General features: G+C 36.4%; 1 protein-coding gene across 8 annotated transcripts in view; it reads right to left on the minus strand.

Moving 5' to 3' along the window:
• Positions 1–14,547, minus strand: part of GOLGA4 (golgin A4) — a 131,527-nt gene that overhangs the window by 2,395 nt on the left and 114,585 nt on the right. For 6 of the 8 annotated variants that reach the window (XM_059162105.1, XM_059162110.1, XM_059162109.1 and 3 more), the window contains 3 exons: positions 12,996–13,099; positions 7,853–7,939; positions 873–935 (listed from right to left, as the gene is read on the minus strand). In XM_059162105.1, coding sequence (XP_059018088.1) covers positions 906–935; positions 7,853–7,939; positions 12,996–13,099 — 221 coding nt within the window. In that variant the 3' untranslated portion in view covers positions 873–905. The remainder of the gene's footprint in view (positions 1–872; positions 936–7,852; positions 7,940–12,995; positions 13,100–14,547) is intronic. The other 2 variants (XM_059162108.1, XM_059162103.1) reach the window with 1 other exon arrangement.

Genomic DNA, 14,547 nt, shown 5'->3' on the forward strand with positions numbered 1-14,547 from the left:
TGGCATTTGAAACCCTGATACCATTAGCTGAATCCTAGCCGAATTAACAGTCACAGAGAATCTTTATCTTAATTCAACAAAGCTCTATTAACTGCAATCCAACTTATTTCTCATTTGTAAAAATAGCAGCAAAGTCAGAGGTAAAGATGTATCCTAAATGTTAGGTTCTTGCCAACTCAAGCCACCAGCATGACTAATACATGGAGCTGATGGCAGGGGTGTTTAAATGGTGAAGACAGTATAGATGCCTTCACTTCCTCATAACAATATGCTAACTACAAACAGCCACATTCAATCAAAGCAGGCTGCTTAAAGGTCTCCTCGGGACAGAGGTGTCCTTGTTGTACAATATGATCCCAGGAAGTAATAAAACTGCATTTATTTTAAATCAACTTTACTAGTTTTTCATTACTTCAGGTTGGCTTTGATAAGTGGGCCTTACAGTATTTTAAATTCTGGTTTTGTGAAATATATCATTTCACCTCTATCTATAAAATGATTTTTCATTTCTCTTTCACAATCTTTATTAATTTAATTACCAAGACCATTCTTGGGGAAAAAAAAACACAAAAAAGATGATAAAATAAATTTTTTTCAATTAATAAAATTTTAAAGAGGAATTTTTAAACTTTCAATTATTATTTAAAGAAGCAAAATTTCCTAAAATTATATAACTCTTACTGGTGGTGGTGATTATTAATCTATATATTATTAATCTATAAAACAGAATTAACAGAAAATACCTATATTAACCCATGGCATAATCATATATTCATTAAACAACAGAGCAAAAGAATTCCAGCGAAATGGTTAGTATCATGCAATACATTTGATTTTTGCACAAAAGACACAAGACATTATTCTTCACTCACCACATGCTAACTAAGCACAGACTGATGGTTTACTCAGAAGATACCACTGCGAGGTGAAGTATACTACAAGCCAGGAAGAAAAAAAGCTTATTGGGTTAGTTTTAAGACTTAATATATAACACAGAGACTATATGTGTATATGAATTTCAAAGGATTAAACAGAATGTACTTAACATTTTCTCAAATCTCCCCAAATCAAGGGAGCATAGGCTAAATATAAGGAATCTGTAATACCTCCCTCCCATCCTAAGTAACTATATTATGTAGCTTTCATTTGCAACTTCACTTTAAAAATTTGAACAATGTACTTAAAGTTACTTCACACTTTAAGTAAATATATAGTAGATTGATTGGGTATGATTATTTGCTTTATAAAAAGATTTCTTTCATAATTCCATTCAAGTACATGTTAAAATTTGATTTATATGAGCTCAATTTACCATCAAAAATTTGAGGGAAAATGTTGTTGGGTGTGAATACAGTATGTCTATATGCTGAACTGTCATTCCTAATATTTGTCTGTTTTCTCACTAAATAACCCTCTTGTAATTCAACAGTACATTGTCAAGAATGGTTTTAGGAATGCTGACCAAAACCAAAATTTCCATTCAAAGGGACCCAATCTCAAACACACTTTTTACTGTACAACCTTCTTAAATTCTTTGTCCTATCTAAAAGTATTAATTAGCTTTCCAGTTAGCTTTAAAATAGCATCAGAAAAAAAAGAGGTTATTTATAAAATCTGAGTCTGTTTTTAGTGTAACCTCAGAAGAATAATTTTACTTATCTGTTATATTTAATGGTGCAGTTAGTAAGAAGCAGCAAAATCAAAAGACAAACAAGAAAATAATATTTGCAACACACACAACACAATAAGGTCAGTATCCTATTGAAAAAGTTGCAGAAGTAGGCAAAAATTTATATATATATTATATATTATATATATATATAATATATATATGGATATAGATGCTCCCTGTGTCTGTGTTTGTAAGTATTGAAAAATTGGAAATGGCTTACGTGTCCATCAATGACAAACTGGTGAACTAAATTGTAGGACATCCATATAATCATACAATCAGCCAGTAAAAAGTATAAGGTACACCAATTTGTAATGTGGTGGAATAAAACAGAAATATGTTAAGTAAAAAAAGCAAGCTGTTGCATTCTGCCACTTCTATAAAATACTTGTGATTAAAAATGTAATTATAAATATATATTTATAAATTATAAAAAAGCCTGGGGATATTCACCAGACTATTAACAGAGATAATCACAGCATGGTGGAGAAAGTATTGGGAAGCTAAAAACATGAAGGTCTCCCTCTCTGTGTAATATGATTCTGAATTGTTTGCAATGTTTTCTTTTGCAATGACCACATATTATATAATTCTAACAAAATCAAGAATCAAAACCACCTGAGACAATAAATACATACTTTGTCTGTACAGTATTTTTCACTTTGCCATCAGTATCTATTTGCATCTGTTTCCTGATCCACCTTCCATGCATCTACTGAGCCCACACAATAGCAAAGGTAAGTCTCTTCTGGGATAGAAAACTTCTAGATCTAACAATGCTTGAAAACCTCAGATGAATTATTAACTCAGAAGAGATTCTTAAAATTCCAACTGAAGGGGAAAAGTGAGAAACATTTACTTAAGTACAAGACTAGTTGAGGGCAAGGACTGATCAAGAACTTGATGCAACACAAAGGATCAGTGTGAAAGAAAAGCAAAAATAAAGTTGAAATCAAATTTTTAAAAATGACAAGAGTGGATGGGGGATGAAAATAAGCCAAGTTTTCTTCAACAGAAGAGAAAAAAAATTTTTTTTCTTCAATGGAGTCATCAAGAGAATAGCCATCTAGGTGAAACATGTCATTCAATTTGCTAGCATCCGAAAAAGAAAAATGCATTTCTAAGAACACTTTTTAAAAGAGATGTCTATATAACAAAAGAACCTATCAATTCTAAGAGATGAGCTAGCACCTGACTGAAAGAAACTTTCTTAATAAAATTATCCTAAATAAAAAAATAGACAAGTCAAAGACTTTTGTATGTACTCTAGCTCCTACCCTGTTACTCAAGTATCTAGTCTACTCTGGCCATCTAAACTGCTTAAACCACCACAAAATGGAGTATCCAGCACAGTAAGCTGAAAAGCTAAGAGAAAGAAAAAGACTGCTCTCACCAAAAACTGTGTGCATATACTATGTGAGTTTTCTTTTGAACTTCTGCCTGTTGTACATAAGGCAATTTTTTCCCACTTGAAACAAATCTAAAACTTGAAAATCTACAAATAATTCAGCACTTAAGAGAGAAAGAAATTTAGAAATAGAATAATCCTACAAGCTCATTTCACTGGCGCAGACCAGAAACATGAAACATGGAAGGGGCTTGCTCAAGGGCTAGCCAGGCTAGGCTGGTGAGACGCAGTCTCTCACCACAGCGGTGCTGCTTATGGCTGGCACTCTAAGGCACTGGAGTGGACACGGGGACATTTTCTGAGCTGGTATCATTGCTGCGAAATGACCTCACTGTCCTCCTGACATCTTTAATGGCTGATTTTATACACATTAATATTAACTGACCTTTCTAAGTCTCCTTATCTAGGAAAGACATTCCACACACAAGTATTGCCATGTAGTGGCTAAGTGACCATCACTGCCCCCTGTACCATCATCCCAAAAACCTAGGGCAAGCACTAAACTCCGGTCTTCCGACAACCCTAATAAGGGGATGTTTGTTTTGTCAAGAAACAGAGGCTCTGAGACTTGTCAGTGAAGGAACAGGATTCCTTCTCTACATATCACAGCCCTCAAAGAAGCCAGAATTTAATTATGCTGTACAATTTAACATTGACAGATAACAATTTCTCATCTACAAAATATAATCTTGAAATTGGGTTAAACTCTGAAAGCTCTTATTAAGTAATAACTGTTGTTTTCTGTAATGGGGTTTTCAAATACAGAGTGTAAAACTAACTGAGAGGGGAGAAGAGATAGAGTAAAAAGAGGTATATTGAGAAATACCTTATCAGCAGTTACAGAAATTCTTTGATCAATGCCAAAAAGCAAATACATAATCATCTGAGTCACAAAGCAAAGTTTTAGACTGCATTCCTCCTACAACACCCACTAAATAATGCAAACACTGGCGTGGCCGTGCACTGTCAGCACAAAGTGCAGTCCACACTCTCTCTTGAGCATCCCCAAAATTAATGGGTGGGAAGGCAGCTCTGCAATGTGCTTGGGTTTGTTTTGGTTTACTTTTACCAGCTTTTCAGCCTCCAAAGCTAAAATAACAAAGTACTCAAGGTGCTGATTTTAAATACAATGGAAACTGTACTGCACATTTATAACAAATTACAGAAAACATCCAACTGGAACTCACATTTAAAGCTAATGTCACTAAGCAGTTATTTTTTTTTTTAAGATTTTATTTATTTATTAGACAGAGAGAGATCACCAGTAGGCAAAGAGGCAGGCAGAGAGAGAGAGGGAAGCAGGCTCACGGCTGAGCAGAGAGCCTGATGTGGGACTCGATCCCAGGACCCTGACATCATGACCTGAGCCAAAGGCAGAGGCTTAACCCACTGAGCCACCCTGGCACCCACTAAACAGTTTTTAAATGCTCATTTAATAAGCTCCTAAAAAAAAACCTGTTTTCTATATGGTTAAGAAAGATATCTTATATATTTACATTGAAAAGATATAAATATCTTTCTATTGAATATCTTAATTATCTATTATAAGAAGAAAAGTCAATAAATAATTGGTACACCTGAGTGGCTCAGTCAGTTAAGCATCTGCCTCCAGCTCAGGTCATGATCCCAGGGTTCTGGGATCAAGTCTTGCATCGGGCTCCCTGCTCAGCAGAGACCTGCTTCTCCCTCTCACTCTGCATCCCCTGTGCTTGTGCTCTCTCTCTCAAATAAATAAATAAAATCTTTTTTAAAAAAAGAAAAGGAAAACAGAATTCAGTCTGTTTTGCAGTGTTTTATTCTAATCAGCTACAGCTCATTGGACAGGAGTAAAAACTAAGTTATAATTTCAAGAGACCTGTTCAAAGACAATGGGTCTTACTGCTCATTTTATGAACGGTAGCAATCTTATATGCTAATATGTTTTTTGGTTCAACTTTCTCAATCAACAATCTGAATTTCTCATCTAATGTAAAAACCAACCATGAATCATTCTCAAGTATCAAGAATCTCAAACCAACAAAAGGTGACTCAAATTATCTACAAGCCATCTTTGGGCCTCACTTCATGCTTATTATACATTATTTCATATTTCCTAGATAACACAGATAAGCATCTATTTTTATTATTTGAATTATATTACTAGACATATCTTTTATTTGTGCATAATGAATGTGTGCTACCTCTTCCCCCTAAAACTAAAGGCTCCCACAAGGTCAACAACAATTCTCTTCCATATCTCCAATTTTCCTATACCTGCCACAACGAACAGAAGAATAGGTAACTGCTGACTGAACTCATTCATTAAGAAAAAGCTAATGATGGATAAGACTCTGCCTGAAGCAGCAGTGGAAAGAGTGGGACTTTCTTCCTGGGCAGGTCAGCTTTTGGGACAAGGGAAGATTATTTCAGGAAGAAATGAACAGTCACCACTTCATCCCTACCTAGAATGAGCATCACTTGATCCAGGAATAAAGAGCAAAATGTTTTTCAAAGATTTCTTTTCAGTCAAGCAAAAAAAAAAAAAAAAAAAAAAAAAAGAATTTCCATCTGCTTTAAAGGGTTTTTCTTTACAAGGTTCACTATTTATCAATTCAATTCATTTCCTTCAAGACAAACCAATTTAAGACTGCATGTGAGTATAACTTGAAGGGGACTATTTCCCACCATATTGCCAAAGCCATGATAAAATGTAGCCCAACAGTAAGAGAAGAGACTGCCATACCCTAACATCAAAATGATAAAGAGGCCATGGGAGAATGAACAGAGCTATTTTAGATCATTTAAAAATATTTTCTTAAACTGGGCCATAATGACAGAATCGTGGTGACAGGTTCCAATTGCACTGGAGAGTTTTATTTTCACAAAGACACAGCTGTTTTATTCAATGAGGAGGAAAACTACTCCGAGTAACTACATGGTTTTAGAATTAACGTTTGCAATAATTTAAAACAATATTCTATTGACCAAGGGCATACATTATATTGATATACTTCTTGTAAAAAATATTTGTCACCAGAAATAACTATAGAGGTATAACAATGTTTTTCAGGCCACTAATTATAGGGAGGAATGCTTTCCAAAAAATACTTAAATGCTAACCAAAATAATTGCAACTGTCTCAGAAAATATACAAAAGGTATATGATATAATATGCAATGGAGTACTGGGACAAGAGTCAGGGATGCTGGGATAACTTTACAGAACGCAAGAAGAGGAGGTCAGGATGTGCCTGAGGCACTGGGATTCCTTCACGACTGGCCCTGTGCAATGCATCAGAGGAGAGAAGCATCACACCTGGCTGGCTCAGTCGGCAGGGATGCAACTTTTTCTTTCTTTATTGTTAAGTATGCTCCATGCCCAACACAGGACTTGAACTCCTGACTCTGAGATCAAGAGTCACATGCTCTACCAACTGAGCCTGCCAGGTGCTCCAGAATACAATTCTTGATCTCAGGGCTATGAGTTCAGGTGCCACATCATGCATGGAGCCTAACTTTAAAAGAAAATAAATAAAATGAGCAAATTAAAAAAAGAAAGAAAGAAATGGCTGACAGGTGCAGGGTGTCTGGACTGGAGAGGAAAAGTCCTCCACTCAGGCTATCCCCAGATTTTTGGTTGAGTTCCATGGGTTAGAAACAAAACAAATTGGTAACTACTTCAGGAAGGAAGATAAGCAAGAACTTTTATAAGACACATACTCTGTTGAGATAAAATGGGATGCTTCGAGAGGTTTACTGACTTAGCCCTTCTTACTGGAGATATTCAGACATAGATTAACCCATCATAAAGGAGAAAATCTTTGCTTGCTTTAGCGAGGATAGAGAAGAGAACAGTGGTGCTGGGATCATGAAACAAGAAACAGGAGGATGTGAACAGTGCTGTAGGGTACCAGCAAGACAAGAAAAGGAAGCAGAAAGAGAAAGCTGGGGCAGGACCTAAGACTTCACAAATTTCACACTCTGCTTAGAATGGATCTTCTTACTGAATTACTGGCTCAGGGCAAAAAGTTAGGCATGGGAATAATTCTGCATAATTTATAAAATGTGTATTTGCTTCATTTCAATTACAGCTGACTACACACAAAGGTTCCTAATTAATTCAGTTATCCACATTTCCCTTGCTGGTTATGTCAAGAACTAAAAAATGCTTAAATTCTTCACTCAGAATTATTGTATTTGAAAATAACTAAAGTAGGAAAGAGAGATCTAATCTATAGGACATCAAACATCATGGTGTAAACTGGTTTTAAAAATTATTACGGGAGGGGCATCTGGGTGGCTCAGTCAGTTAAGTGGCTGCCTTTGGCTTGGGTCATGATCCCAGGGTTCTCAGAACTGAGCCCGCATTGGGCTCCCTGCTCGACAGGAAGCCTGCTTCTCCCTCTGCCTTCCCCTGCTTGTGCTTGTTCTCTCCCTCTCTCTCTCTCTGTCAAATAAATAAATAAATAAAATCTTTAAAAAAAAAATTATTACTGGAGATACCAAAACAAATGCCTTTTCTGTACTTTCCATAAATAGCCCAAGTTCTGGAAATCCCACATACAGCATATAAGGGTGTCAACCTCATACACGCTCTTGAAGAAGACTGTTCCTTCGTTGAGGACACCAATTCATATTTGCCCTTGATGCAACTCTCCTAATGTAGATTCACTCTCACTTTTTAGGCTAGGTACAATAAAAACTAAACATTTAAAATATCTTTACCAACTCAAAGTCTTTACAAAAAGATAGGATAAAGTCCTCTTCTATCTGTAGCCTACTTTTAAAGCTTACCATAAGCCGAGCATCTTCTCTTTCCAAAATTTTCTGAGTCTGATCATCAGGGAACTTCAGTACAGTGGTTATAACCTTTGCCATAGTCTACAAGAAAAACAACAAGAGATGATCACTAATAGACAATGAAGCAGACGAAGTCTCACCCCATTCTGACATGTTCTGCGGTGGGATTCTTTAGTGCTCTCAATGGAAGCCACGACCAAAGAAGTATGATGTGAAGGTATTAGTCAAGGAAATAGCAGTCAACACTAGAATTTCGATTTAAAAAGACTCCTCACAATGTCTGCGTTGGTATTATTTCAAGAAGATGCAATTACAATAGCATGAAGCTATATAAAGTTCTAATGCTCTTGGCCCTTTGTCTTAATTAAGATGAAACTTTATAACTCATTCATTTTATTAAGCTTTTTATTTGTAGAAATCTATCTAGTAACTGATGTATTGCCAAACATATGCTCTAAATAATCAGAATTAGATAATCCCGAGTTCAGCTTTAACTAAATCACATCATATATCTCATAAACATGGGCTACTGCATGAACATGAACATGCTTAGTAGGTATTTTTTACAACATGCAGCACATCAGCCTAATAGAAATACAATTACATTTTAAATAAACACAAGATGTTTTGTTTGGTAGAAAACATGATGAATCAAAACATTACACATGGTGGCTTGCAAAACAAGATCATAAATTGTGCAGATCTAAATGAATATACCGTAAGTCAGACTGTCACCCAAAAGTTCGTGGAAAATTCTCCTCAAAGGTGGAAATTCCCTATTTTGTATCAAGATGAGATGTTTTGAGGGAGACAGAGAGGAAAGAAGATACCTTATGAAATAAGATACACTCACGAAATAAGTAGGACAACAAAGTTCAGTGCTTACATACAAATTCAGGTGCTAGTGCTCTCCCCTGAGGATTCCCACAGAGGATGGCAGGGTCACCTAGAGAACTCACTCTACACTCTTGGTTCACAGTTAAACAGACTGTGTGTGTGTGTGTGTGTGTGTGTGTGTGTGTGTGAAGGCTGGGGACTAGAGAAGGTCACTGAGGAAAAAGATGACATAACAGTTAACCAAAAATTTTACAAACTCCCATCACATATAATGTAAAATTATTTCCAGGAAGGAAAGAAATTAATGTTCTTAAAATTCTTATTATGTGCCAAGCTTAGGTAAGGCACTCTAGATACTTCTAATACTTATTTCAACTAGTAGTGTTCGTCCACCACAAACCCCATACGCAGCAAGATTTCAGCCCCCTTCCTTCCTTTCATCTTTACCTCTGCCATTTTGAGTATCAAGAAAATACCATTTAAAACAACACAGTTCTTGGAGAATTCTAAAGGCATTTTACAAAACTTTCATCCTTTACATTGCATTGCCTAGATGGAATGGAATCTTCCATGCAAAACCAGTCTAGAAACTAAGCATACATGGCATGAAACAACAAGAGAAATATGAAGTAGTGATTGTTTCAATATTCTTTTCATTAACACTCTGAAGCAATTTTTTAATGGTTTTTGGTATACTGTCTATGAAGACTGTTTTTAGGAATTAATTTCAACAGCTGGTAAGATTCAAAGTACCCAAAAGTCCACTTATATTCGCTCTGAAACTACATACATGCACAAACATGTCTACGAGTAAACCCCAAACTGTCGCTAGTTGTCTGTTCATATTTGTAGACAATGCTAATGAGAAACCCTCCTCTAAATTCATCAGTGATCCTGAAACTGCAGATTACCCAGTAAAAATTTAAAGCTCTTTTCCTGGCTTGCCAGAAAACTTAAACGGAGAAGCCCGGGCTCTCTGCCACACCCTGGGAAAAGAACTCAGACTGTCTATTCTATACACAATATCCTCAGGCCCTGGGAAGTAAGGAAAAGTTCAAATGCGCCACCTGGTTTAGAGGTGGCATCGCCTGGCAGGTGTTCTTGAGGGAGGAGCTTTAATAAAGGTTAGGATGAGAAACACTTTCTACTGAAAAGGAAAACAGGCTGAATTTAGCATGGAGGATCAAAACCCAAGAAAAAGAAAGTGAAGGCCATAAAAAAGAAGGGACACTTACTTAGCCTCATACTATAAGAATGTGTGTCCTACATATGGTTTTCCTAAATAAATCATCTGCCTCATAAAATAAGGAACACTGTGTACAAAAGCAGATGAAGAAACACAGGTGGGATGACATACACATCCTGCGGGACGAGATACAACTGCAGATGAGAATCAAATCACAAAGGCCACAATACACTCTGGCTCACTTGAAAACCACAACCTGGTCTCCAGTTCAAATTCTTTGTTCATGTGTAGAAATTAAGCAAATCAGTAAGAGATACATCTAAAATGAGCTCTTATCAATCTCTGCCCAAGGGCTAACTACCCTCCCGCCACCCTCCTCCATCCCTACAGGTAACACTCTGAAAACATTCCATGCCTTCCACACTCTGTGCCACTCCAAAAGGAGTCACTTCCACTACAGATCCAGTGTTTCAGTTGGACCAGACTACTTGTCATTCCAAAACCCACACTCAATTTCCTGCCTTGGACCTCTTGTCTAGGCTTTCCCTCCTGTCCTGAGTTCATCTATTAAAACCTAACCAGCCCCACAAACCCCCCACCTGACTTTAAAGCCCAGCAGACATACATGCTTCTCCACAATGTCCTTCTTGACCTTCCCATGAGTCAACAGCAGAACTCTGTGCCTCTCTTAACAGCCCCGACAACATTCTGGATCATTTTATGCTTAACTGCAAACAGGTCCACTTTCTTACTATATAATAAACTACTTAAAATTAGGGATGGTGTTAAAAAAAAAAAAACCTTTAGTGATAGTGTCAAATTTCATCTTTCTACCCATCATGGTGATAAAACAATGGGCCACATGTAGCAAGTGCTCAATAAATAAGCAGTAAATTGAGCCCAATAGTATCTATTGCCAATTTTCTGTATTTACACCTGTAAAATGTGACAGCACAATGACAGACTAATCATCTGTAGTAACCAGATGCACTGAATGCTGAAGATTAAAGACCAGAGAGAGCAATCTGCCACACAGATTCCTGGTCAGGTATTAGACAGGGCTGCCTGTGCTCCGAAGACACCCCTTCCCGCTATTTCCTAAGTCACAGCCTAAAACAAGCTGCTCAACCCCAAAAGCACAAGCACATGGCTGACAGGCACTGGTCCCAAACACACCTATGCTCTGACTGGCTCTTCCTTCAAGAGGACTCAGACTCTGTAGAGATTTCATCCTCCTCAGTTAGCAACCTCCAGAAGACAGTTTGAGGCAGTCAGTCTCTTCATTTCACAGACCAAGAAAAGGTTAAATAATTTATTTAGCAAAACTGCATCACAGCTTTAGATTCACAAATGAACCAATAGAGCTAAAGTTCTGAGAACTGTATTTACAGTTTTTTTAAAGATACACCCCTCTTCCCTCCCTGCAATAACAAGGTAACATTAAATTATCTACCCCACCTCAGATAAAGACTTAAAAAGAGATCGTTAGGGCGCCTGGGTGGCTCAGTGGTTAAGCCGCTGCCTTCGGCTCAGGTCATGATCTCAGGGTCCTGGGATCGAGTCCCGCATCGGGCTCTCTGCTCAGCAGGGAGCCTGCTTCCTCCTCTCTCTCTCTCTCTGCCTGCCTCTCTGCCTACTTGTGATTTCTCTCTGTCAAATAAATAAATAAAATCTTTAAAAAAAAAAAAAAGAGAGATCGTTATATTTCCTTAGCTTTAAAAAGCAGAAAATCAGCCTTAGCTATTCTTAGAATTTAAAAAAAAAAAAATTCCTTTAAGAAAAAGAACCCGAATTACTATGAATTTACATACCTTCCTGTGTACATGTTCAGGATCACACTAGACATTACTTTAATTTGAAACTATTTGATACAATGAAGTGAGATTTCTATTGATATTAAGGATTCAATTGACTTGGAGCCCTATAACTCCTAGTGTTTGGCTGAATCTATAATCCATAAATTCATAATATTCTTTTAAGAGATTTTCTTATGCCCTTATACCCTTACTTTTTAGGCTTTAAATATATCTGCCAAACTCATCCCTGAACTGGTTTAGCACTCTTTGACTCTTTGACCCATAAGTTAAGACACTGATTGCTTCTAAAAATGGAAAACTCATGACCCCATTCTCAGCCAAGGTATATGGACAATGTAGAAGTTTATGAAGGTAAAAAGTTGAAGTACTGTCAGAAAATATATTGCTTCAAATGTAAAATTTTGAGAAAAGGCTCATGAATTTCCCTAAATACATTCAGTTCAATTCAAGATACATTTATCAGGGTGCCTGGGTGGCTCAGTGGGTTAAGTCTTTGCCTTCGACTCAGGTCATTATCTCAGGGTCCTGGGATCGAGTCCCACATTGGGCTCTCTGCTCAGCAGGGAGCCTGCTTCTCCCTCTCCCTCTGCCTCCTGCTCTACCTACTTGTGCTCTCTCTGTCAAATAAGTAAATAAAATCTTCTAAAAAAAAAAAAAAGATACATTTATCAAAAGTCCAATATAAGGCTCTTTTAAAAACACTGCAGGGGAGGCAAACAAGAATAAGACAAAAGTATATACTCAAAAACCTTACAATAAATTTAACATTCCAGAAAACATATTTAGCCAAACACTATTACTTATATAATGTAGTAATTTTAAAGATCGATATTCCATATGTATAGGAATGATTTTCTCTCAGTGACTAACGTACAGTATTTCTAAATATCTCTAAGTGACTACTTAATTCTCTGGTCTATTACTTAATTCTTAATTATAACCATTCCCAATACTTTTACCTTACCCTGAAAGTTTCCATGAAAATGAAATCTAAAGATTTGAGGTCAAAAATAAAAACAGCCACATGTTTCACAAAGTACTAAGTTAATGAAATTTCAATTTTTAGTATTCAGCATCTTCCAACAGTATTTTTTAAATTAATATTTTATAACTGTAACAAATAAAAGCAGAATCTGTCAATAAAATTTTGTAAGCTAAGAACAATAACAAAATTACCTATTATCTATTATTAGCATGTATGGTCTGCCAACAATAAATAGGTGTATTAATGTACTAAAAGCAGGCACATTGCCTTTTAAATTAAGCCACATGCCAAATCATCAGAAATGAATTATACCTTAGTCTCACGACCCATCATATACTCAAAAAGCACTTTTCGCAAATACTCAAACTCGGTAGGTTCTCCAAGGAGCGAGACATCAGTGTGGTACAAATTGCCACCTGTCAAATAAAAAAAACCAGACCAAATTGTAAAGAAAAGCCAGATAAGCTCCTTATTACTTAAACACTAGGAAAACTAAAGATTAAAGGAATAAAAGGAGGCATCGCCCTTATATTGATTGTATTATACTGTATGGTATTACACATACATACATAAAGCATTCCAATTAGGATTTTTCTGATGGGAGAGAAAATAAGAATTATTACGCAATTTTATTTCTCAATTTTAACTTCTCAAATTTAATTCCTCCTCTTCCTCCTTTTGGCATGGAAATTTTAAAAGATTATACTTAGGGAATACAAAGATTCCTTAAAACTGGTATTTCTCTTCTCAGTATTAAATGGTGGACTTCAGATTTTCCACGATGACTAAAATTAATAATCATTTTTATTTATTAAGAACTTAGTATCTCAGAAAAGAATTCCAGTTTTTCTAGTATTCCAAATCTAAAAGCACTTAAGTTTTCAAGTTTTCAAAACTTTTTGGATACATAGGGCAGATAAAATAACTTGAAAATGCATGAAATATGAAGGCCATTTTAGTGGTTTTCAAATATTTTGGTTCAATATCTTAAAGCCTGTCATAAAAAGTTATAGTCCATCTGTTAACCAAGGCCCATTTCAGCCTAAAAGTAAACAATAAATACAGTTTAGGTATATGAAATCACACTGAATATTATGTGTAAATTTATACCTTGATAACAGAGGATTTTTTAAAAACTGAATACAGGAAATCACACTATGCAGCAAGATAATATAATAAGGCTTCTACTGTTGGACGATGAACTATACCTAAACCTCTAAATGCCAAAGCTGAAAGTGACCTTTCATTATAACTTTACATTTCTTTTGGCTTAGAATTCAAACCACCATTTGTTCAATAAAAAGAAACAAATGAAACTTCATGGAGTATTACTGACACATACAAGATTAGTAAAATCCTAACAGTCAGATAACATCAAGCACTGGTGATTTTGCAGAACAATGGAAATTGCTGTGCACTGCCTGTGGAGTGTGAATGGACACAACTACTACAGACAACAACCTGGCACTCCTTAGCAGAACTTCATAAAGTGGAAGACGAGCATATTCTATGATGCAAAAATTCAAGTCCTACCAATACATCCTAGAGAAGTGCTTCACATGTACACCAGAAGTCAATGTTCACAGTTACACTGTTTATAAAAGTAAAACTGAGGGGCGCCTGGGTGGCTCAGTGGGTTGGGCTGCTGCCTTCGGCTCGGGTCATGATCTCAGGGTCCTGGGATCGAGCCCCGCATCGGGCTCTCTGCTCCGCAGGGAGCCTGCTTCCCCGCCCCCCCCCTCTCTGCCTGCCTCTCTGTCTACTTGTGATCTCTGTCTGTCAAATAAATAAAATCTTTAAAAAAAAAAAAAAAAAAGTAAAACTGAGACAATTCAAAGTTTCACCAACAGGAGAATAAATAAAA

This window comes from Mustela lutreola, chromosome 2 (assembly GCF_030435805.1).
Source record: "Mustela lutreola isolate mMusLut2 chromosome 2, mMusLut2.pri, whole genome shotgun sequence".
NCBI classification, from domain to species: domain Eukaryota; kingdom Metazoa; phylum Chordata; class Mammalia; order Carnivora; family Mustelidae; genus Mustela; species Mustela lutreola.